The following is a 22,981-nucleotide window of genomic DNA, read 5'->3' as shown; positions in this document are numbered from 1 at the left end:
TCTGCACTGCACTGTGTGTGTGCGTGTGTGTGTGTGTGTGTGTGTGTGGTCCTCCAGCGTGTGATTGAGCACCGTGTCCTCAGTCGACCTCCCTTTGAAAAGGTTTTTACCGGAAGCCACTTATTGAATGTTCAGATGTTTCCTCACAAACGTTCCTCTTCGCTCGAGTATCTTTTAATGTAAAACCTGCAGTGCAAAGACAGAACCGCAAACGTATTGATCCGACAAAGTTGATTAACCGGGTATTGACTCTTTGGAGTCCTGCTCAAACTGAGCCACTGTTGTTTCTTCTGAAGAGAGAGAGAAATTAGTGTTTAATGCATCTCTGGTTCCCCCCACCTCAGCATCTGAACTGATTCATGTCACATAGTGTTCAGAAGTGCGTTGAGTGGGAAAGTTTTAATGTTGTTTCCAGGAGAGACAAAAGAAGCGACGAGTGAAGGACCTGGACCCACCTGCGCTTCGTTGTCTTTGAGCATCCGCTTGGCTCGGGCCCCCCCGGGGTCATCCGTCACGTTGAGAATCACCACGCTCTTCTTCTCCCAGCCGATGAACGAGCCGTCCGTCATCCCCTCCACCATGGCCAGGAAGTCCTCGTAGCCGTGGTGACGGGTGGTGACCACAGAGAAGGAGGTCCAGTCGTACTCCTCCAGGACCTCGAAGATGACCTCCAGCTGGAGCGAGGTGGAGCAGGTGAACTGGAGGTAGATGGACCCGCTCTCCTGAAAGCAACGAGAGACGACTCGGTGAGACCGCCGGGCTTTAGAACCAGAACGTCTGACGTTCTGCTTCAGCGTGACCCACTGGAAACGCTGGGAAGAGCAAAAGAACTCCATGAAACATGATTTTAACTTCCATAACGTACATAACGTGTGTTTTTAAATTATTCTGTTTAATTAAAATCACTTTATTCTGCATAACTCAATCTGTTCGGCTCTGAATTCTGTAGCTCCGCCCTCTGCCGCCACCTCCCGTTGCAAATAACCAAGAAGGAGACGCCCAAAATACCCAAACCTGAGGCGTCAAAGCAGAAGTCCAAAAACAACTGGGTGAGGTCACATTGACCACGCCCACTTCTGAAACACAGCCCATGCAGGTCAGCCATGAATAAATAACTAAATATACATATATAGATACTAAATAATGTATCATATATCAATAGTAAATAATATGTCATCTGTCAACTTCAAATCACACACTCCTCCCGCATTAATGCTGGCTGCGTTCCATAATGATTATTTTCAGAAGCCGACGGTTCAATACCTCTATCAAATGCCACAGGAGTTACAGTTGTGTGTAAATCACAAGTGCATCATGCAAATGGCTTATTCAATAAATATCACGTCTCTCGCGTTGGACTGCTTTGTTAGCGAATGTCTGCCACCACAATATTCCCACACAGATGAGCCACCTGACCTTTATTAGGCCTTAGCGACGGCCAAATCAGCCTAATTAGAAACAAGGTGACCCAGAATGCGTCTCGACGCACTGGATCGGCAACTTTGAAAAAATGGTGTATTTATTGCAATTGCCCATACAACTTGTCTCAGTTGTACACCGGGCTTCTGCGGAGCACACGGCGAAAGGTCAAATCATTAACAGAGATCTTCTGCTCGGTAACGAGAAGTGGTGCTGGTAACTGGTCCTGCGAGGGGACTCCGGTGACTGCAGAAGAGACCACATTCTCTTCTCCAGCATTCGTCGCATCCAGAGCTGAAATGTTTATTTCTGCGTCTCTCTCGGGGTCTCCGGCAGCTCCGGCTCCCGGGCGAGAACTTAACGAGCGGCAGAGACCCGAGTCATAACCTCGTGTTCCAATTCTGCCACCAAAGGTCCTGCGCTGATCCTCCCTTCACCGTACCGCGGAAATGAAACAGACTGGATCGTAGCGTCAGTGGGGGAGGAGCGGCTCATCGGCACGAACCCACGGAGGACGATCACATCCGGAGCTCCAACCGGCCCTCCGGCCACCTCCACCTCCACGGCGCTCATTGAGCCCACTGGCAGCTGCAGCGGTGATGAAGCGATGGATAGAGAGGAGGCGGCTGGATGTTGAGCTGGGTAAATGGTGGCTAACACGTGGGCCGTGTCTTTTTGTCATTGTCATTTTGATGTTGGTGAATACATCAAATGAAAAATGAAAAACGTCATCAACCAGCCGATGTCGCGTGTTCCCGCCTCGTGTTTAAGCCACGGACCAAGCTGAATGAAGATGCACGGTGAAGGTATCCGCTTTTACCTGTTGCTCTCGGCCCAGGCTGGCCCCTCCCCCTACGGCCACCACGGGAACCCCGGTCTGGGCGGAGACAAACTCCAGCATGGGGGCCAGGGGGGCGCGGGTCGGAGGCGGCGGCCTCTCTTCCTCGAACACCAAACCCTGAAAGTCAGAAAAAGGCTTCACGTGGGCGTCGATGAGAATCATGTCACGTCGATCAAAGCTTTTGGCTTCTTTCTGTTCTCACGCAAGCTGCTTCCTGGAATCCATCAGGGGGAAGAATGAACAATTAGAACAATTATACTGACTTCACTCTGCCAACACGCGTCCCGACTGCAGAAGAAACCCGTCATTGCTTTAGGGTTAGGGCTTTTCAAAGTAAACCGTGGGAGGGGGGGGGAGGGGGTTCTGATTGGCAGTCAATGTTCACAGAGATGAAATCGGAGGTAAGTCTTTGCAGAAAAGCTGACAGTTGACTGACTGTTGTAAATGTCTGTTACTTCCTGTGATGACACGGAGTGTTTGACCTAACGCACGTCTTGAGACCTAGAGACAGGAGAGCAAGAGTTCAAGTCTCACTGGATCCAGATGTTGACGGCAACACCTCCTGGGATTAAAGAAAAAGACGGATTAGACAAATCCGTCCCCCCCCCCCCCATCAGTAAACCACAGAGCGGTCCACCGGTGTCCCTGTGAGCGGATGAGTGGGTGAGTGATGACGGGAGGGCGGCGTGTACCTGAAGCGGCGTGGTGGCCAGCAGCTCACACAGCTGCAGCAGGAGGGTCCCCGGGCTGCTCTCGTTCACCGCCAGGTAGATGACGTTGGCCTGACCCGACGGCGTCATCACCGTCTCCCCTACGAGCGCCGCCAGGGACAGGGACGATGAGAAGGAGGAGGAAAACGAGGCCATCGCGGCTGCTGCTTCTAGCGAGACTGTGTCGGTCACTCCCCTCCCTCCTCCTCCTCCTCCTCCTCCTCCTCCTCCTCCTCCTCCTCCTCCTCCCGGACCATTTCCCGGACCGGGCCCCTGCCCCGTCCCCGGCTCGCCGACCCCCGCGCCTCCCACCGCCGCCGCCGTGTCCGGGAGCAGGGAGGAGCCCGAGTGGACCACAGCGATGTTGACCCCACCCGAGTCCCTCTCTCTCTCCCGGGGCCGCAGCAGTAGGGGGGGCGAGGGGCGCACGGGCCCCGTGCAGGCCAGCACAGCCAACAGCAGTGAGAGGGCGGGCCTTGGGGCCACCATGGGGTAAGGGGGGGGCCAGTGGCAGCTGTCGGATGGGGTTCGGCAGGTGAGGCCGGGGGGGTTTTAGGGCCCGTCGGGTAGTGGGTGACGTCTTTGGGACAGGAGGGAAGGAGGAGAGGTGAGGCGGGGCGTATCGGGGGGCAGTGGCTCACAGTGCTTCACCTGATGAGAGGAGACCCTGGAGAGAGAGAGAGAGAGAGAGAGAGAGAGAGAGAGAGAGAGAGAGAGAGAGAGAGGATGAGCTTCAAGTGACAATCAAAATGAGGCCTGAATCAAAATGAGCTTCTTGTGGATAATTTCATAAAATACTGTGTTCCAAGGTAACATGATGTGATACTCGATGGTGAATCTCTACTGGGCAGGAGGGGTAAAGGGGGGCCGGGGGGCACCATGCAGGTTCAGGTCATTTACTCCGAGGCAGGAACTGCATGAGAGGTTTTTTAACTCAGGCTGAATTGTCTTTTGTCCCACAGGCGGAGACCAGTGTGGACGCGGGGGAACCGGCCGGGGCAGCAGAGGTGCAGAGACACCGGCGGGGGGCCGGAGGGACGGGCGGAGTAGGTGCAGAGTGTGTTTGGGCAGGCGGGAGAGGTGGTGGGGGGGGTGTTGGGAGTCGGAATACGCTGGCGCTGTGTGTTTGATGCTTCTTGCCAATGGAAGGCAATCGGTGCATAATTTGACGTAATGGACGAGTCCAAATTATCGGAGTTTCAGATGCTCGGATAATGACATCACAGCGGACACATTTCAGCAACACATTAGCCGCTGTTTGCTCTCGTTGGGAAATTATGGTTCTCATCTTCATATGTCTTTCTGCTGGCTGCTCATAATGATGATGCAACTGCACACGCTTTTAACATTTTGTACTTGCAAAAGGATAAAAGGGTAGAAAGTAAATGTTTTTTGAAAATGTTGAATGCCAAAACTACGATATATGAAAGAGTCAGTGAAGTTTAATGGATTGGACAGTTGTTTCTTTATTATTTTTTTAAATGATTGCAGCATGAGCATTCTTCACATTAAAGTACAATTTTCAAATATATATATATATATATATATATATATATATATATATATATATTTTGCAGCTATATCATCAGATGCTGCACATAAAGCTGGGGTTAGCCGCGCGGGATAAGAAGCAGCTAGCAGCGAGACATCGAAGTATCCAAACAAGCACACAAACACCCGACGCTACGACGGCTTCGCCTCGGGCTCCTCCACCTACGCTGAGGGGAGATTAAATGTTACTGTCGCTGGATAATATTGTGCACGTTAAGTCCAGCTCCAGTGAGGACGGCCGCGTAGTCGTACTCAACTGAAGAAGATTAAAGCGAGCGTCCTGCAGCGGGCATTCTAACAAAGTCTCATTGAAGAACTCATCAGAGCGCTCTGCCTCTCGCTCACTGGCTGAAGGAAAAGGTCCCCGTGATCAGAGGCTCGATCTGGACGTTCTAATCCGATTCAGGAATACAGAACATGAATAGATGATGGCAGAGCAGAAAATCCAGAAGATCCATTGCAGATGATTTGATTCTGTATTTACTTGTGAATGGAAACAATTGTATACGAATGTATTTACTCAGCGTTTAAAGGTTGTACATGTAAATCTCAGTAAGTTCGCTAGTCTTCCACTTCATCCTTATATACTGACATGTTAACGCGGCACATTAATGCGTCAGACCATCCGAAGGCAACAAGCACACAGGAAACCGCTGTCAAGTCCTTTGTAGGGAATTTAATCTGAACAGCTCGTCCATTAGCGGGCAGAAGAAGCTCTTTGTCCCTTATCTTTTCTTTTTTTCTCCACCGCGTGAGACATTCTGGCTCTTAAACCTTGTGCACAGTTGAAAGAAAACACTCAACTTTTGGCAGAAATTGCTCAACGTAACATGAAGAGAATCGTGAGCGGCAAAACAATGTGATAATTGCACAGAGAAAAGAAGTTTAAGCCAACATTAAAATGCCAATCCTGTAGTTCGAGCGGATGACATAAGTCGATATGAAAGACGGTTGGAACAAGGGGAAAACAAAGTATTTACTTCTGAGTGGAAAGTCAGAATTCTGAGAATAAAATCTGAATCATCGATGTCTGGCCACGCGATCACACTTTGCCCCGTTAGTCTCACACGGCGTGGCATTGGAGTGGGGTCAAAGGTTATGTTACAGCTTACATTGAGGCATCGCTAATGATGCTTTATTAGCACGCGAGTGCACAACAGTCTCTTGTGTTTGATGCTTTCCGTGCGCCTCCTCAGTTATCATTGATTTCATGAGTTGGTTGGAACGCTCTTCATCAACCTCCATGATACGTCTGGAAGGTTCTTTTGATTATTGTCTTCAGCGCCTGCGTTACATATATAGAGAGATGCTAACGCGGTTAGAGGGAGACAGCGACGGGCTCTATTGAAGTCGCTAAGAGGGAAACTGGGATCCCTGCTGCACAAACCAAATGCACCTCTTGTGCAACTCTGGCAATAAGAGAATGAACTGAACTGAAAAGGATCATTGAAATGCGTCACAGCGCCAGAAGAAGCCGCGTGTTGTTCTCAAACGGACTGAATAACAGAAGCGGGCGTCCTCGCTGCGAATGTGCGACATCCAGACAAAGTATTCCGCTGCGGCGGTAACGCGCCAGGACGGGAAGAGCCGCCGCGGCCGCGAGCCCCCAAACGAGGAGAGTTCATTTGCCGTGACTGTTTAAAGCCGAACCCGCGGCACCGGGAGTAGTCGACAGCTCGCTGCCCGCGCGCCATGTCGTGCCGTCATAATGTCCGTGGTTATTATTGCCCTGGGTGGGATGTTTATTTCCTAATGGGTCTCATCAGACGCCCCCCCCCCCCCCCCCTCACGTCTCCCAGTGGCAGGTCGGTCTGTGCTTCAGGTAACGTCTCTATCGATTAACTCTTTTACAATGTTGGTAAAACGCATTTTCTATTCTCCCTTTAGTGTCGGCTGGTGAGAAGACCTCAGCAAGCGTTTCCTCCAGACCTCCTTCCACAGACACCAACCAACCAGTGCTGGAAGACGGCAGGGAGCACTAATCGTGTTTCCATCGAGACGTCGGCTGGACGAGCTAAAAGGAAGCCGGGGTACCGTACTGTGGACAGACAGCGCGGGGGAGGACGCAGGGGGGAGGACGCAGGGGGGGGGGACGCTCCTTCATGAATACTCATGTGGGCTCCTGCTCCTGTAGAGCTCGTCAGGGATTGTTAACACAACCGAGTACTTTCAAGGAACTCAACAAGCTCTGGTGCTTGTGGGCGAAACACTCGGCGTGCTGAAGAAACATCTTTTGCCTGGAGGAAGCAACGTGAGGGCTTCCTGTGCAGATGGAGAGTTTAGGTCACCCTAACAAATAGAAACGAAAACAGAGTTTCAAAGACAAATAAAGTCGTGTATCTGCAGCGTCTGAGTCACTGTGGATGAAAATATGACGGCAGCTGAGCGGCGCTCACAGCTTCTGAATCATGCATGTTGCGCCTGCATAGAAGTTATTAGTCACGGCGTCTGTGCACACGCTCAAGCTGTTGCACGAACGCCGCCGAGCTGAGCAGCGCAGCCGGGGAGGTTCTGGCCCTCCAGGGAGCATTTATTAAAAGGGACTTTTAGACCACTTGCCCCGGAGACTCCTGGATTAAGTCTCACATGTTTATTTTGGGGAAATACAAACAATTTTTGGTTGATATCGTCAGTTTGATTAACGATGATAAAGACCGTTGTCTTTTTCCACGATCTTAATTCATGTTTTCTTCAATGTGCTGCTGCACTGACCCACTTCCCCACCTCGCATTGTTAAAATCTCATCTCGTTTTAATATCGACTTTTTCAGACGCCATGGTTATGTTTTCGGTATCGATGTGGAAAACACGTGTGCGTTTGTGTGCTCGTGTTGATTCCCACAGGCCCTTTAAGCTGAGGCCCGATTCTCACAGAGAGACTATGAACGGGGAAACGAGGCCTTCAATGGAAACGAGACTCCAAAGGGCAATGATGGTTCGTCGCTCTGCCAACGTGGATCCGCACTGAGATGAAGCTTCAGATCCGTTTCTCCTCGTGTGAAGGCTGCTGATGCCCGATTGATCATCAATCAGCGTTCTGCCGTCTGGCTCGTGGTGGGGGCGGCCGAGCGGCGGCGCCGGGGAACATCTGCTATCCGCTGTGATTTGCGAGGGCGGGAGGAAGCAAAGGGCCGCCGTCGTCCGGTCGCCTCGGCAACGGAGACGAGGTTTACCGGAGTGGACGGAGAAGGGAGGAGGACACGCGGCGGGGAGCACGGGTGGGGGAAGACGCGTGGAGACGCAGGGACATGTGTTGATGCGGGAGGAGGAGGAGGGGGGAGGAAGGAGGGGGTCAGCTCTCCCACAAAGGAGGGTAGAGTCCGAGGGCAGATCCCCCCCCGCGGGTTCATCACATCTAGTCGCGCTGCCCAGGAGTCTCACACCTTCCTCTGCTTCACACGGGTGCAGTTTTTATGGGTCTTGCTGGCGGCGCTGCAGCCCGTCTGCCTCCTGCCGCCCGCGTTTCAGTCACAAAGGCTTTTAGGGTCAGACGAGAGAAAGATGGCTTCATTCGCTGTGAGATTACAGGGTACAGAGATGATGTATCAGGTTGGTAATATTATACTATAATATTTGTCACATAGCTTTTTTTTTTCCTGCCGTTTTCTCAATTTTAATAAATGTATTTTCCATGACTTTTTTAAAATATTTTTTCAGACATTTCTGATTTTTTTTCACCCAAAAGCCGTCGTGGGTTCTTGTTCTTGCAGCAGCTCCACTGGGCTTCAACCCAAATTCACCCACAGCAGCTCTGCTCCTCCAGCTGCTGCCGGCATACGTTTCAAATTGTTGGTGTTTGAGTACCGCGTGGTCGAAACGGATCGGGTCCGGTCTACATCCTGGTCTATAGCATGGATTGGTGCAGTCTACATCCGAGACATGGACGGACACGGTCAAACCTCATCAGTCGGTCTGTCAACGTCACCCGACTGTTTTCTGTCCCGGCTCCTGAATGGTGGATGAGCACAAGGCCTCTACAGCTACAAACACACCTGTACCGACTTTACCTGGACTAGGTAGCACCTACTACTACTCAAAGGAAATGTACTGGACTCTTGTTGTTCTCGGGCTGTGCCCATTTCACTCAACGTAACCAAGCGCTCTTTTTTTATCCCAAACTAATTGACAACACAGCTGTGAAACGACAAAAGCGCCACAAGCGGCGCATTTCTCACACGCCGGACAAACTCTGGAGGGCGGGACTTCACCCTCAGGCCTTTTCAAGCAGCGAGTCTATTTTTCAACAATAAAAGCATTGTTGATGATAAAAAAGGGCACAGAATAAATGAACCCAGCATGCTGGGAAGCATCGCACAGGAACATTGGTTTCCAGGAGCTAACCTGCACCCGACGTTTAACGCACATATTACACGACGTGTCATTTAGACGCTTCTGTCCAACTTACATTTTCAACCCATGGTTTTACATTTTGCCACAGAGCAGTTAGGGGTTGGATGCCTTGCTCAGGGGCTGGGGTTCAAACCACCAACCTTGTGGAGCCCCATGCGCCACGGTTACACTTCTTCCCTCGGCTCCTTCACCGATCTGCATTCAGCCCTCAATCAATACTGGAGCTACACACACACACACACACACACACACACACACACACTGACAACATCAGGACCGCAGAGAAGACACACCTCTGAAAAACACAAAACAAATTGTAGCACTTAAATTGTACTTGTAATGGATCTTATCTGCAGCAAGTTGTGAGTCGGCTTTGATGAAATCGCACTTTCTTGTTTCTTGTTCTTCTGAGTTTGTGTCCTTATGGTTGAAATGTTCTTATTGTAAGTCGCTTTGGATAAAAGCGTCAGATAAATGACATGTGATGTAACACACACACACACACACAGGTGGAGCTCGGCAGCGATAACACTCGTCTGTTCCTCACGTTGATGCTAAATGTTGCGCCGTGGCTTCTCCTGCAGCTGTAAATCAATTCTGCGAGCCATGAACTAAACATTTCTGCGTGAGAGACTCGAGCTGTAGCAGGAGGTGATATAACACTATTATAGGGGGGGGGGGGGGCTTTGCTTTAAACCCTCCTGATAGTGGAAAAAGGGATTTAGACCCCAGTGCCAGTCAGTGTGAGAAGTCACATAACCTGCCTGGTCTGGATATTATTAATATGAATTAATAAGAGAGCGAGCTGTGGTGTTTTTCCTTTAGGATTATGTTTTATTTTGCAGCACCACAGCGTGCTTCCTCCCCTTCTCCCTCTCCCTGTTTTTCCTCTCCTTTTCTTCCCAATCAACTCGGCCCTTCGTCCTGCTCCCTCATCCCCCTCCTCCACCTTCCTCTCCCTCCTCTTCCTCTCCTGTGGGCCATCAGGATTCATTACCGAGCCGAGCTGATTCATGGTCGAGTCCCACATCACTGGAGAGCATGGAGGAGCCTCTAAATCTGGAGTTACACACACACACACAAAGTGAAACACACACCGGCTGCACGGCTTGCATACATATCTGGATGTCAAATGCATTGATAACAGCAGAGCGTGACTATGGAAACACACACACACACGCATGTTGGAGGCCATCATCAGTCCAGCCTGCAGAGCATCCTCTCAGCGGCCTGCAGGCGACACAACACTCCACAGGAAGTCAGCTGTAAGTTGAGCACGAACTCAAAACTATCAGTGCAAATGGCATTCGACTCTTTCAGCATTGTGATGATTCCAACCTCATTCATGATTGATTATTATTTTTATTTTATTGCCTCAGTTTCTCTCGAGGCTCCAAACTCCAAACTGCATATTCTAACCGAGTTAGTACGTACTACAGTTCTCTGCAGGTTCATAGATGAGTAGGCTCTCACTCTGGACCGGGGACACCGAGGAATTGAAGTCCGGATTGCGCTGTGATCGTGGACGTGGCGGGATCGAGCCGACGATGAGCACACGTGTAAATGGCGGCATCGATCAGCGGCTCCATGGATCGACCACAGCGGGGCGCTTCCATGCAACTGACCCGTCGGTAGTTGCATCACTTCAAAGTGTCCGCCGTGGGAAAAGACCACTGATGTCATTTTCCCATTATGGGCCTGGAGTCCATTAGAGCAGCAGCCATTGGTCCCTCAAAGCTCGGACATCCGTCACCGGGTAACGGAAGTGACAGCGTTGCTCAGAGTCTATTTTCTGCGGCGCTCGTCACTTAGAAGGTGAGTTACAGGGAAGTTGTAGCATTTAGTCCGGTAAACTCGCCGTGTGAATGAAACCGGGGGCAGGAAGTGATCCTCGGTGAAGGTAAGGAGATCTAAACAGCTCGGTGTCAGCTCGCCAAGCGCACACACACACACACACACACACACACACACACACACACTCCATCTTTCCTTCCTCTTCATCACTACCCTCCGTTACACCCGCCCTCCCCCATTCACTCTCTTTGATTAACACCCCCTCCGTTCCCAGCCGACTTCTCCCCTCAGGCGTCCACGGAGAGGCCTGCAGAGGCACTGAAACACACACACATTCTCCTTACAACAACAACAACAACACACACACACACACACACACACACACACACACACGCACACTACATTGCAGGATCGTCACACTGCAGAAAGGGCAATTCCGAGATTACGATCCGTTAAGCACTGAGCTGGTTTGGAGCTGCTTGGTTCCCGTGTCTCTCGGGCCGCGGTCCGGCTCGTCCCCTGGACGCTACGTCGGTGGTGGGAGGAGCTAAACGGGAGGCCGGCTGCGCCCCCAAAACCGTTAGAGTACATCCGATCCCATGTAGTACAAGGAGGGCGGCAGCACCGACATGCTGAGGCGTGTGCAAACCCTACACACACACACACACACACACACACACACACACACACACACACACACCATCAATAACTGTCACCCCGCTTCCCAGATTGCCATCGCTTTGAACCAGAAGACTTTCTGACGTCAGGCTCTCTCGCCCTCCCCCTCGCGTTGCTCCCTCTCTCTCCTCTGGCTCTCCTTCTGGTTCCCCCCCCCCCTCTAATTACATTTTCATGTCCCTTCGCCCTCGTTTCTTCCTCCAAGGCGTCTTTAAGAGTGAGGAAACCGATGGGAGGGGACGAACATCCCGAAAGCTCTGATTTGTGGTTTTTGAATTTCAATTTGCGGATGGCGGCCGCGTTCACATTTGAATTCAGACCGTTTGGCCGGGAGGAGCGAGGCAGAAAGGGCGAGCCGTCGGGCGAGGGAACCAGAGGAAGTGCAGCCTGCAAACGAGCTCAACCAAATAAAGAGACTCCCATCCAACAGTGTGCGGCCATCACAGAAGCCAGTTGAAACCTTTACACCACCACGACGCTGGCACGACTGCTGGACCTGACCAGTCAGCTGTTTAGTGCCGTCATCCCTCCACCGCGCTGCAGACACAAAGCTCTTTTCACTGCGCAGCATTCGGTTGACCTCGTCTTCTGGGGAGACTCTGTAAATAATAGAAGTCTTTGTTTACAGCCGGGCCGGAGACAACACTGCCAGATGTCCACAAAACTTTTAAAACATCAAATTAAAGAGGAAACCATAGCAGCAACACGGCTGCTGGAGGGAGGGACCTCCTGTGGTTTGGACCGACTCAAATGTTCCAGTTGGGCTTGAACTTCTTTCAAACGTGGAGTGATTTTATAAAACCGCTCTACGACTTCAGGAAACATTAGCCAACTGTCGCGGCGCACGCGATTCGCGGTCGCACCCTGCTAACTGAGCTAACTGGCTAGCGTTATAGTATATAAGTCTATTCTTGTCATAGCTGTCAATCATATGGTTGTTAATAAAATGAATAAATCTGCAAAGTCCTCCTCTTTTGATCCTTTATGGGAGGAAAATACCGATATGGTCATGTGTAATTTATATCTCTTTTTTGTATATCGATTATTTAAACAATATTGAATTTTTCATAGAAGTTAGTTCAGTTCGGGGAGGCGGCGTATCGGGGGTCTCGGCCCCGAGCGGCGTTTTCAGGGTTATACTGGTGGAAGCAGGAAATAGGTCAGCTGATCAATACGTCCCTCAGGCCAGTGAAAGCGTGACAGATGTACCTGCCAGGATGCAGAGAAGCACAAAGGGCTTTAAGAGGACGCCGGGTGAACACGAGCCCCCCAGATGGCTTCAGCGAGTCCTGACAGACGACATCGAGTCTGCCTTCAGAGCCGCGGGTATCAAACCCCGCGCCGAATTAAACATGACAGGCACCCCGTCTCGGAGTCGACGCACCCTTTTATTGATCGCACACTCGCTTAAATTACACTTATCAAGTTGTGTGTATTCTTCAAATTGTGGGTCTGATTTTTTGTTCCTTAATAGATAAAAATTTGCGGTTACCTTTGAATAAGTTCTGGGATAAATAAATACTTAGACGGTGCTGCACATATTACAGTTTGTGCAAACTTCTAAGTCCTCAGTGTCCGTCAGGTTGTTCTGTTTAAATCCTGCTGTCCGCTCAGCTGGAGGGTTTTACTTTAAAAGAGCCGTGTAAAAACATGAAAATGTGATGAATCTGTTGTGCTGAAAAGTAACTTAACATGTTTTGGATTTTGGTAAATGTCCATTCAGATCCAGTAGTAATTACAATGACAGGCCTTTGCCTTTAGATGACATAAAACATTAAACTGTGAAACTCCTTGGTGTGTATTGTGCCCTATTCACCTCAATCAGAAAAACAACCCCTATAAACTACATTTTAACTGACAGAGTCGTGTTTTTTGTATTTGTCCCGACGTTTACACTCTCGTAAGGAGGTCATGAGAAAGTGACTCGTATGATGTGAAAATGCTTCCTGCTTGTTAGTGCAGTTTTATATTTATATTTAGAAATAATTTGGACTTCAATAAAAAAAACGATTTCAAACATTTACCACCCACTTTATTTCAAAAACATGGGGAGTGAGAAGTGTACTTTGCATATCTGATAGAAACGTGCAAAGGAAGACGCGTCATGGAAACCACTTCAGTCACACTACGGCCCAAAAGACTGAAACAGAACAGACGAGATGAGACCGGCTGAGGAAAAGCGGCTACCAGCGGAAACACTTTATCACCTCATTGCCCCGGGAGGGCATTTAATGGCTCCTTTTCACAGCGATGTCAGTGGTGGGAATCAACCGTGAATCAATGAACTTCCTCCCCAATTTACCGTGTGTGTGTGTGTGTGATTGAGTGTGACAAAGTGCACCTGCACAGCAGATATCACCATGAACCTTCAGTTCAAGTCATAAGGTGAAACGCTACGGCTAATAGCTAATACACACCAGGGCCGGAGAGGTGGACGATAGTCGCGTCTGACATTTTATTTAGTCAATCGTTAGCAAACTTCTTCTTAAAGAAATCAAAAAGCTTCGTAGGTCAGCCGCTAACCTAAATAAAAGCCGATAACCTTTTACAGAGCAACTTACCAATAAGCATCCAAAGAAAGGACCGTCAGGTGTGTTAATCTGTCAGATGGGGGGGTCGATGTGTTGATACTAAGGTCCCAGAGACCTTTTGGAGACACTGTGAGCACTACAGCAGACTGTTGGACAAACAGCATGACGAGCCGGACTGTGATACACAGAAGAAACACAATCCCGATAGTAGCAGCGTCGCGTTGACACAATACATAACTTAGATTTGTACCTGAAGCTCTCGAAAACCCAAACCCAGTTCCCTCACTGCGTTCCCCAGTCGCTGCCGCGGGGGTCGCCCCCGTGCTTCTCTGCTTACAGGACCGCCGCCACGGCCGCCGGACCGCTGCTGCCCAAATATTGACCGCTACACAGATCTGCTCACGAGTGATGTTTGGCCTGCGTTCATCGGCTTGACGTCCGCCCGCCGTTTGCTCATCAGCTCCAACAGCCTGACGACCACCAGGTGGACAAAACCGCTGCAACTTTGACCAAACCGATTTCTACACAACGTTTTTATGAGAGCTATTTGAGGTTGTGGCTTCATGTATCAATTAAGGTATTTCTGGTTTCACCGCGTACAGTGTTTTTCATTTGATCCGGTTGGCTCGGCAGCATAACCGTGATGGAGATGTCCAGAAGGACCACCCTCCATCACCGTTACGCTGTGGAGCCAAAACAAACACCTCAGCAGCAGAACGCATTACGCTGCATCTGCTGACGCAGCTGGTTCTGGATCTGCATGCGAGTGTGTGGAGATATATGACAATAAAAACACTGTTAGTGAGGCGCTGTGCTATTGACAGAACAATAAAGTGTGTGTGTGTGTGTGTGTGTGTGTGTGTGTGTGTGTGTGTGTGTGTGTGTGTGTGTGTGTGTGTGTGTCTGGGGACAGGAGGAGGGAAGCAGCTCCTTCCACATTTGATCCCCATTAACAATCAAACGCTGGTTTCCGAGAAACGTGGATTTGAGATCAATCGATTCATATCGACAGTTTGTCGGCTGAAATGCGTAAACATGGAAAACTGAGAAGAGTAGAAAGAGAATATGAAGACGAAAATTACCCTCATTTTCATTCAAACCACTTCCTGGATGCTCTCATATGAATTGAGCCCAAAGTCCTCCAGGCCGCCAACCCGTTTATCAATGCCCGCATTTGTTTATTGGCGAGGGAAGAAGGGATCCGCTGTAATTAGGGAGGTTGATCTTGCGTGACAGTTCAATATTAAATCCTCTGAGACAGACATTTTTTTTTACAGTTGGACGGGTTTTCCAGCCAAAAGTTAACAAAAAACTGACACAAGACATTGAGATTTAACTAATAACGGGCTGAGGGACCCATGAGGAGGTGGCAGCACCTGACCAGGTCCACCAGAAGGCTCCAAGGATGTTCACACAGGTATTTTATACATAATTATGCAGTAATAGTATAAGAAAAACATCTTTTCACAATCAGTCTGTTCAAACTATAGAAATAGCTCCCCTCTAAATATCAACCAACTTATATGAATATCTTATTTAGCCAAAAGTCAAACGTTAACTTAATGATTTAAAACACTCGTCCTGCTGCGTCTCTTGTTTCCGGCCCGTGTGTCAGTGTTTATCTCTGAGATCATTGGCTTCCACAAACTCAATCACAGACCACAAAATGTGCAACAAAATGTGCAAATGATCAAAAGAAAGAAGTGATCATTTGGATTTGATCTGGTTGTGTTTCTAAAAGAAGAGGCTGTTCGATGTGGAAATATACCGGATCACTTGACGGAGGCTACGGTGATGACGCACACACGCACACAGACACACTATCAGAAATAAATGTGGCGCCATGAGGAATACAAGAGGAAAACGTCCCATAATCCATCATTCAGTTCCTTGACCCCCAAACGCCAGCAGCCTCTTCAAGTCCCTCCCCCTTAATAATAAACTCCAAACTAGCCCCGCCCCCTGACACACCATTACACACCTAATATCACACACGGAAGGTCACACGGTGATTTAAAACATCGAGCCTCTCGTACTGTTTAGAACACACGAATATACCATTTAAATCAAAGTCCGTCACGCACATTTTCCGCCCTACAAATGGAAATATTACTCGGCCAATGGGGTCTTCTTGTGGTTCGCGTGAGACGCATTATGACATTTCTGACCATCGCACACTTCTTCTGAAGCTCCATTCATTTTAAAGTTTAAAGTCTCGCCCGAAGCGGGCTGGGACAGACTGCAGCCCCCCCCCCCCCCCGCAGATGGATGGATGTTTAAAGTTTAAAGTTGGAGAGGAAGCCGATCTGCAGCAACACACTGCAGGTTGGATGGCAACTTTGACGCCGAGGGGAGCGCTTGTTTTTGTTGTGCACGGCTGGACCGGCCATCGTGCTGTTCCTCATCTGTATTTAAGTCGTGGAGACATTCACAATAATCATTGGTGGGTCCAATAAAACCGAAGAAAAATCTAATTACAATGTGTGTGTGTCATTAGCACGATGGCTTGATTCAAAATGATAACACATCCAGTCAAAGACAGATGTGACTGACTTAATAATATATTCAGTGATATATTCACAAACCGATACGGTTACAGTTCAAACTAACGAGACGAGTCACGGTTCATGCGATCAGGCCACGCGCTTCATCTTTCTTCCTGTTTTATGAGCGACATTCGTACTTATTGGGTGTCGGCGTCGCCCTGTAGGTTGATCCACAATGAGTCTGCGTGACCTCGAATGCCGCTGACCTTTCATCCGTCACCATTATTATGACAACGTTATCGAATCTGTATGACCAACGTCCTGCAAAACGACATTGTCTCAGTTGATGTTTTCGGCCTGAGCATGCTGACGTTAGCTAACGGTACCAGGTCCCTCTCAAGGGAAACACGGGCGTCCTGAGATTACCGGCATCCGCATCACGTCAGTCTCACCTCACTCACTCAAAGCTTCCTGGCTTTGATTGCTTCCCGAAGAAGCGGCGTATGACGGCGCTTAATGACCGGGACCCTTGGTGAAGCCGACCAGTTCGACTCGCGCTGGAGATCGACATCTACGACACGAGGTCTGAAGCTTCTCTTTTCTTACTCTTCAGATTGCTGAGTGAAGGCGTTCGAGCTTCCTGAAAGGGTTTCAAAGCCCTCTTGACCCCAGCGCCATGAATATTGATCAACATCCAATCATCCCGTCTCTGCGCCCCCCCAAACCCTCTCAGCCGCTGCTCCGAACCTCTCCAAGAATTACATCTCATTCTCTTTTATCCTGCAGCTAAAGTTCAAACAGTATCACCCTCATTACTTCCCTCCTCTTGTTTCCTTCTCTTAAGAGAGAAGATGGAGTTTCAGTTGAAGTTTTTCTCCAATGATTTAGCTGATTGCTTCTACAAATAACATTTCACACGGATGAAATGACTTTCCATAGTATTTTACGGGATTATTTTTAAATATTGTGAATTCAATGAATGGTCTGATCCTCGTGTCTCATTAATTATTTCTGCCCTGAGCACCGACGTGATTAACCATCCAATATTGTAGTAGTTGCTCTTACAAGTAAGAAGAAATGTGACTACTATGAAGCTCCGCGGGTCATCTTCCTCTCACCTTAGCACTGATGTAAAGGAAAGGACAGCGTGGTGACTAAAGTGTGAATTAGATCTCAGTCACAGTAACAATGCTAATAACGGATGTTAACATCTGATCCGATGCCTTCAAACTGCTAAAAACGGAACCCTGGCTGCATGTAACAAGACCACCGGGGACAAAGAACAACCTTTTGTTTCCCATTTTGAGGCAACGCCACTTGATTCATCGCCGGCTTAGAGGGAGGACATTTTTTTTTATTTGAAGAGCGGGACATGAGAGTACATTGAATTTCTATCATTAAATAATCTCTTACACCCGAACCCACTTGGCGCCTGTAGGGAGGGTTTCACTGATCTCAGTCGCTTCCCATTAGATTCTGTTCCAGTCAATATTGTTGTGGAAATCTGCAAATACAGTATGTGGGTTTTCTTGATAGCCTGATATCAATATAACACAGAACTGCATGTGGTGAGAGAGGTGAACCCTGGTATTCCTAAAGGGAACTAGACCTCTGGTCTAAGGGATGGCAGTCGAGAACCTAGAGGATGAGATTCAAGTCTGAATGTATTTTCTTGTGATACTGTGCACTTTAATGATTAGAGAATAGGGTGATTTAAATAATCATAGTAAGAATATTTAAAATCATCAATGATCAGGCAGGGAGAGAAAAGACCAGTTTTTGAGATGCACAAAAATTGATAAGAAACATTATTTATTATGAGTATTGGATTAAAATTGCACAAGCTACAGTATCGTGCCGTTGGTCCCCAGCAGTAAACCCATCAGGTGTGAAGTAGATCAGATATGTGTAGGACACACACACACACGCACACTTGCTTTACAGTTAGCAAGTGACTGCATGTGACTGCATATGCAGACTCACAGGGGACCCACTACGGAGCCCTGTGGAACACCCCACGTCACACGGGCCACAGGAACAAAGTCCCCAACCAACGCTGGAAGGGGTTCTGTAAGATAAACCAGATTGAACCGGTCCAGAGCACCACTGCTATCGTGGATCCAGACGACAAACCAAACAGAGAGACACAGAAGACTTGGAGATCGATCAGCGGGATGCGACCCGAAGGATTGTCTTTGCACCGCCTTCTACTGGCAATCGGGAGCAGGTATTAAAGCCTCTGCATTTAGTCGTAGCTGGACATCTTACTTTACGAGCCTCTTTGTGTCTCTTTCTGTTCTAAGTGCGGCAGCTGTGCTGAAGTGCCAATAAAGACACAGGCGCAGCAGAGACGGCCACTTTAGCACTATTTTAAAACCACCAGACTTCATCCAAACCCACCCAAGGATCTCACATCCTTTCATACCCATTCTGTTCAAAGGGCTGACGGGGCCCCGAAGGCATAAAAAGGCTTTTACCAGAGCAGCACAGTGAAAATTCATATCACCTCCTCATTAACATCCACCCCTGGATGCTTTGCTGATCTGTGCAGTTTTTGTTTGGTTGCAACAAGATGCTTTTAGGTCCTGGCAGATCCCATCAGACCGCTCAACCCAGAAAAGGTGTGATGCCTACGACGTTGCTTCTGTTGCTTTTAAACTACTTTCAAACTACTTTTCCTTATCCTCCCCCAAAATTGTATTTGAAAAACTACAATCAGCTCCTGTGCACCTCCATCTGCGCCTGAGACACATTTCTTCTCTGGGAAACGCCAATGCAGCTTGTCTCGTCGTGTGTGTCTTTGCTATAGAATACTTTCAGCACCTCATATGATGGGAACGTAAGTACATTCTTTCTTCAGTCGTCTTTTTTAGACAGTTGTCATGCGAGTTTGTTGTTTCTGTATCTACTGGATAAAAGACAAAATTCTGTTTATGTGTGATGATGAAACAGCTGTAGCAAACAAACAATTTGAGATGCAGTTTTTCTGTCAGCTTTCCAATAAATTACCGGCTGCAGCTGCCAGTACAGTGAAAAATGGGAAGTACCTGATAGATAGAGAAGATAAATGACAGGGGACTTTTTCTATGATGGCTCCCATAAACCAAATCCCAGTCTGTTAGAAAGGCGTAGCTTGCTTGAACATACAAATTAAGCTAAAAAGAAGTTCTTCTATATATACCTTAAATATACTAAATGATCAAATACATATAACTGACATTCTGTTTGGCAAAGTGAAAATGTATCTTCAGTGGTTTGTCTCTTTCTTTCTCGTGGTGCAGGATGAAAACGGCAGCTCTAATTTCCCATCGGAGTCTTCTGTCCCTGAAGGCATCAAAAGCAGCCCGGAGGGAGGGAAGTGAGACGGCTCGATGGAGACGGGACCTTTGGTGCAGCATCAATCACCCAAATTGATGCTGAATCTTATGCGTTGTCATGTTCGTACACATTTAGAAAAGATGTCATGCGTTTCATTTCAAGTGGTTCACTTTGCTTTTTTCACGAAAAAAAGGTAACTTTCGCTCATCTTTATCTGGTTATTACAGAAGGCTATATCTATATACAGTATATATATATATCTATCTATGAAGGTTTAATTGGTTTTGGGATGCAAGTGAAAGTTTTAAAGTCACAAAATAAAACGTCCAATAAACAAGCGCATTGAAATTCATTGTGGGCGAAAAAGATCAGAGATCACTCACCGAGACTACAGCTCATTATTCTCCGGCTCTGCGTTTATCTAAAATGGTTTTATTGTGTGCAGTAAGGAGCATAATATTTTGATCAACAACTAACTCCCGCTGTCTTGAATATGCAGGCAAAGGACAACGTTCCCCATACAAGTCATTATAAAACATGAGTTCATTTGCTGTTGCCGCAGGGAGCTAAAATGCTAAACATGCAGTGAATGTTTAACATTACGCCCATAGAACCTTTGGTCTGCGTGCTTCTGCAGCAGCTTCAGCATCAGACCTCCTGAATGAACTTATTTCACAAATGTCGGTTCACTTTCTAATGTGAAGTTTGAATGATTTTAATGATTTTTTTTTGTGAGCATCCCAGCTCACAAAAAATGCATTTATCTTGTCCGACGTTGGCTCTCATACGAGTTGCTGTTACTGCTTATGCAATCTCAGTGTTCCGTTTCTATTTTCCGTTGTTTAGGACCTAAACGCTGAAGGGAACTTCTTACAGTTTGTGCATGTTTGACTTCCATCTAACTTCATGGTGATAATGGGATCTCACTGGTTCCACAGACCCGTTTCACTGACTGAAACTTCTGCTTTCTGCTTTTCCTATTTTCTCTCTAAAACACACATCCGCCTATTTGTGTTTTCCCCGTCCTTGCATGAAAGCACTATTGGCAGTGAAAATGGTGCAGAGTTGCAGCTGAGAGAGCGCCGTGAGTGCATCTACCCAGATGTGCATCTACCCAACTCCACATAACGGACAGCGTCAGCCACGTGTCGAAAGGCACCAGTGAACTGGAGCGTTTCCGTGGCGGCGCCGTGTTTGGGGAAGTCTTGGGACTGCTGACCTCGGGGGACTTCCCTTCCCAGCATGCCGTGCTGAAGTGGACGGCGCTCCGGGGGCGTGTGAGGACACCGTGACCCCCGCTCTGGGGTGTTGGTGGGAATCTACAAATATGCTCCCATCACACAATTCTTATACTCTGTTAAACTCGGGAAAAAGATTCTATTTTTAGCAAAAATAACAACTTTTCCGCAGCATCATTTCCTCCGAGCTACTCTAATTGTTTTTCACTAAACGAGTTAACAGATCGCAGACATTTCGCACAACCCCCCCGTTCTTTATTCTCATTATTATTTTGCATGTGTTGATTGCAGACTCCCTTAGAAAGTGACAACAAGGGTCATAGGTTTAGAGTTGGGGATTAAAAAGGGTTCACGCACTCAGCAAACATGTGCCTAATATTGTGAGTTTAAATAAAAAGTCCGGTGATGGTTTGCAGAGCGCCCGTTGTTGTTGTCGTGGCCTCAGTTTGTGTTTCCTTGTGATCCGCTGATTTCCTGCCCTCTCTTGAAGGCAACAGAGGCTCCTAATTAGTGGTGTTTTCGCTCATTCCGACCTCTGCACACTGTGAAGTGCTCAGGTCAAACGCCTCGTAATCAGGATTTCTTTAAGAAGCCGGAAAGACGTGCAGGAATCCTGCAGAGGGCACGAGGAGGCTGAGGTGAGATTAGTGAGACTCCTGCAGCGTCCTCGCACTAATTAACAGCGGCTCTTTGCCGACGCCTCTTCCGGCGGTCATTACCCTAATTGTAATTTAGGAGACGGCGCTGCGGACAACGGGGTTGAGAGCACAAAGTCAAGGTGGGTAAATATTACTCGCGCTTCACTTATTGGATAAAAGGAAAGTGGGATTTCTCCTTATCATTCCGTGTTTGTGCGGCTCAGGAAACTTTAACCCCGGGGGGGTCCGGAGGAGCCCCCGCCGCGCTGCGCGTGTCCGTGCGTGTTTGCGTTCCGGAGGGTGTTCATGAACCCTACTGGAGTCGCATATTGCACAAGACCAGTTCACGTTTGCAATTATTCATTAGTTTCACTGTAGAGCAAGATAAGCAGTAATATGCATAATTTATACATCAAATAATAAAAATGAATATGAAATTTACACTTAAAAATCTATTACCTAGAAGGTGTGTTTAACACGCTAAATCCACACTATGTTAAATTAGACCATCGTGGGAAAGTCTTCAAAGAAATACCTGTTGGTGATGAAGGCTTGTTTTCCTTAAGTAATAAGGAAATGCTGTGGTTTGCATTAATTGAGCTAACTAATAATAGCGTGGAGCAGAACAACAGAACGGCGCTGCAACCTTTTGAGTGTCATGTGATCCATTAATATCTAACTATTGATCCAGGAGCAATATGTCAGCCATCTTTGTGACTTTCGAATCCCACAGAAGAGCTCAGTGAGTCTAATTACCCTGAACCTTCCATAAATGCGCTGATCCCCCTGGAAGCTGTTCAACGCCAAAGCAAGGCCTCCCACTTCCCCTTGCATGCACGCAAACAGGAGCTGCTGGTTTAATGGTGCTGGCGAGACGCCGCTTGCTGTGCAGCGCTGGGAGATTAACAAGAAGTCCTCCCGGTCATTCCGCCACGGCCGACGAATCACAATGAGAAGACGTGTGAGGCCAACGTGGCGTCGCCTCAGCCCGCTCTCATCTGCTCCTCTTTGATTTTAAAAATAGCCACCTTCGTGTTCTGCCAAAGAAGTATGAGCTGCAGATCGCCGCTGAGCTCGTGTCAAAGACGCTGAGGTGAAGCGACGCGTTTGTGCCGCAGCGACGAGGGCCGAGTGGAGGAGGCGCTTCAACACACACACGCCGGCCTGTAAACACGCCGACCAAACGGAATCATTGTGAATCTCCGTCGTCCACCGCAGGGAGCGAGGGAGCGAGGGAGCGAGGGAGCGAGGAGAGGTATTAGGGTTCAAGGATGAGAGGAATTAGAGAAAGAAATGTTTAGAAAGGTGGAGGAAAGGAGTGAAACGCGAAGGAGAGGTGAGAAGAGATGGTGGTGTTTTTGAAGCAGGGATGGAGGAAAGAAGGATTGAGGGAAGGAAGAGTAGGGAAGAAGGAAGGAGGGTAAGGGA

General features: G+C 48.3%; 1 protein-coding gene across 1 annotated transcript in view; it reads right to left on the bottom strand.

The window, feature by feature from the left end:
* The window catches only part of grin2da (glutamate receptor, ionotropic, N-methyl D-aspartate 2D, a), a 65,806-nt gene extending 62,624 nt beyond the window's left edge, over window positions 1-3,182 (bottom strand). The window contains exons 1-3 of the mRNA XM_078081347.1: window positions 2,953-3,182; window positions 2,240-2,377; window positions 456-722 (exon numbers count right to left, since the gene is read on the bottom strand). Coding sequence (XP_077937473.1) covers window positions 456-722; window positions 2,240-2,377; window positions 2,953-3,126 — 579 coding nt within the window. The 5' untranslated portion in view covers window positions 3,127-3,182. The remainder of the gene's footprint in view (window positions 1-455; window positions 723-2,239; window positions 2,378-2,952) is intronic.
* Between the last annotated feature and the right edge of the window lie 19,799 nt (window positions 3,183-22,981).

The sequence above is a fragment of the Gasterosteus aculeatus genome, chromosome 10 (assembly GCF_964276395.1).
Source record: "Gasterosteus aculeatus chromosome 10, fGasAcu3.hap1.1, whole genome shotgun sequence".
Taxonomy (NCBI): domain Eukaryota; kingdom Metazoa; phylum Chordata; class Actinopteri; order Perciformes; family Gasterosteidae; genus Gasterosteus; species Gasterosteus aculeatus.
The sequence above is the reverse complement of the archived record's forward strand: the minus strand, read 5'-3'. Positions and strand labels throughout refer to the sequence as shown.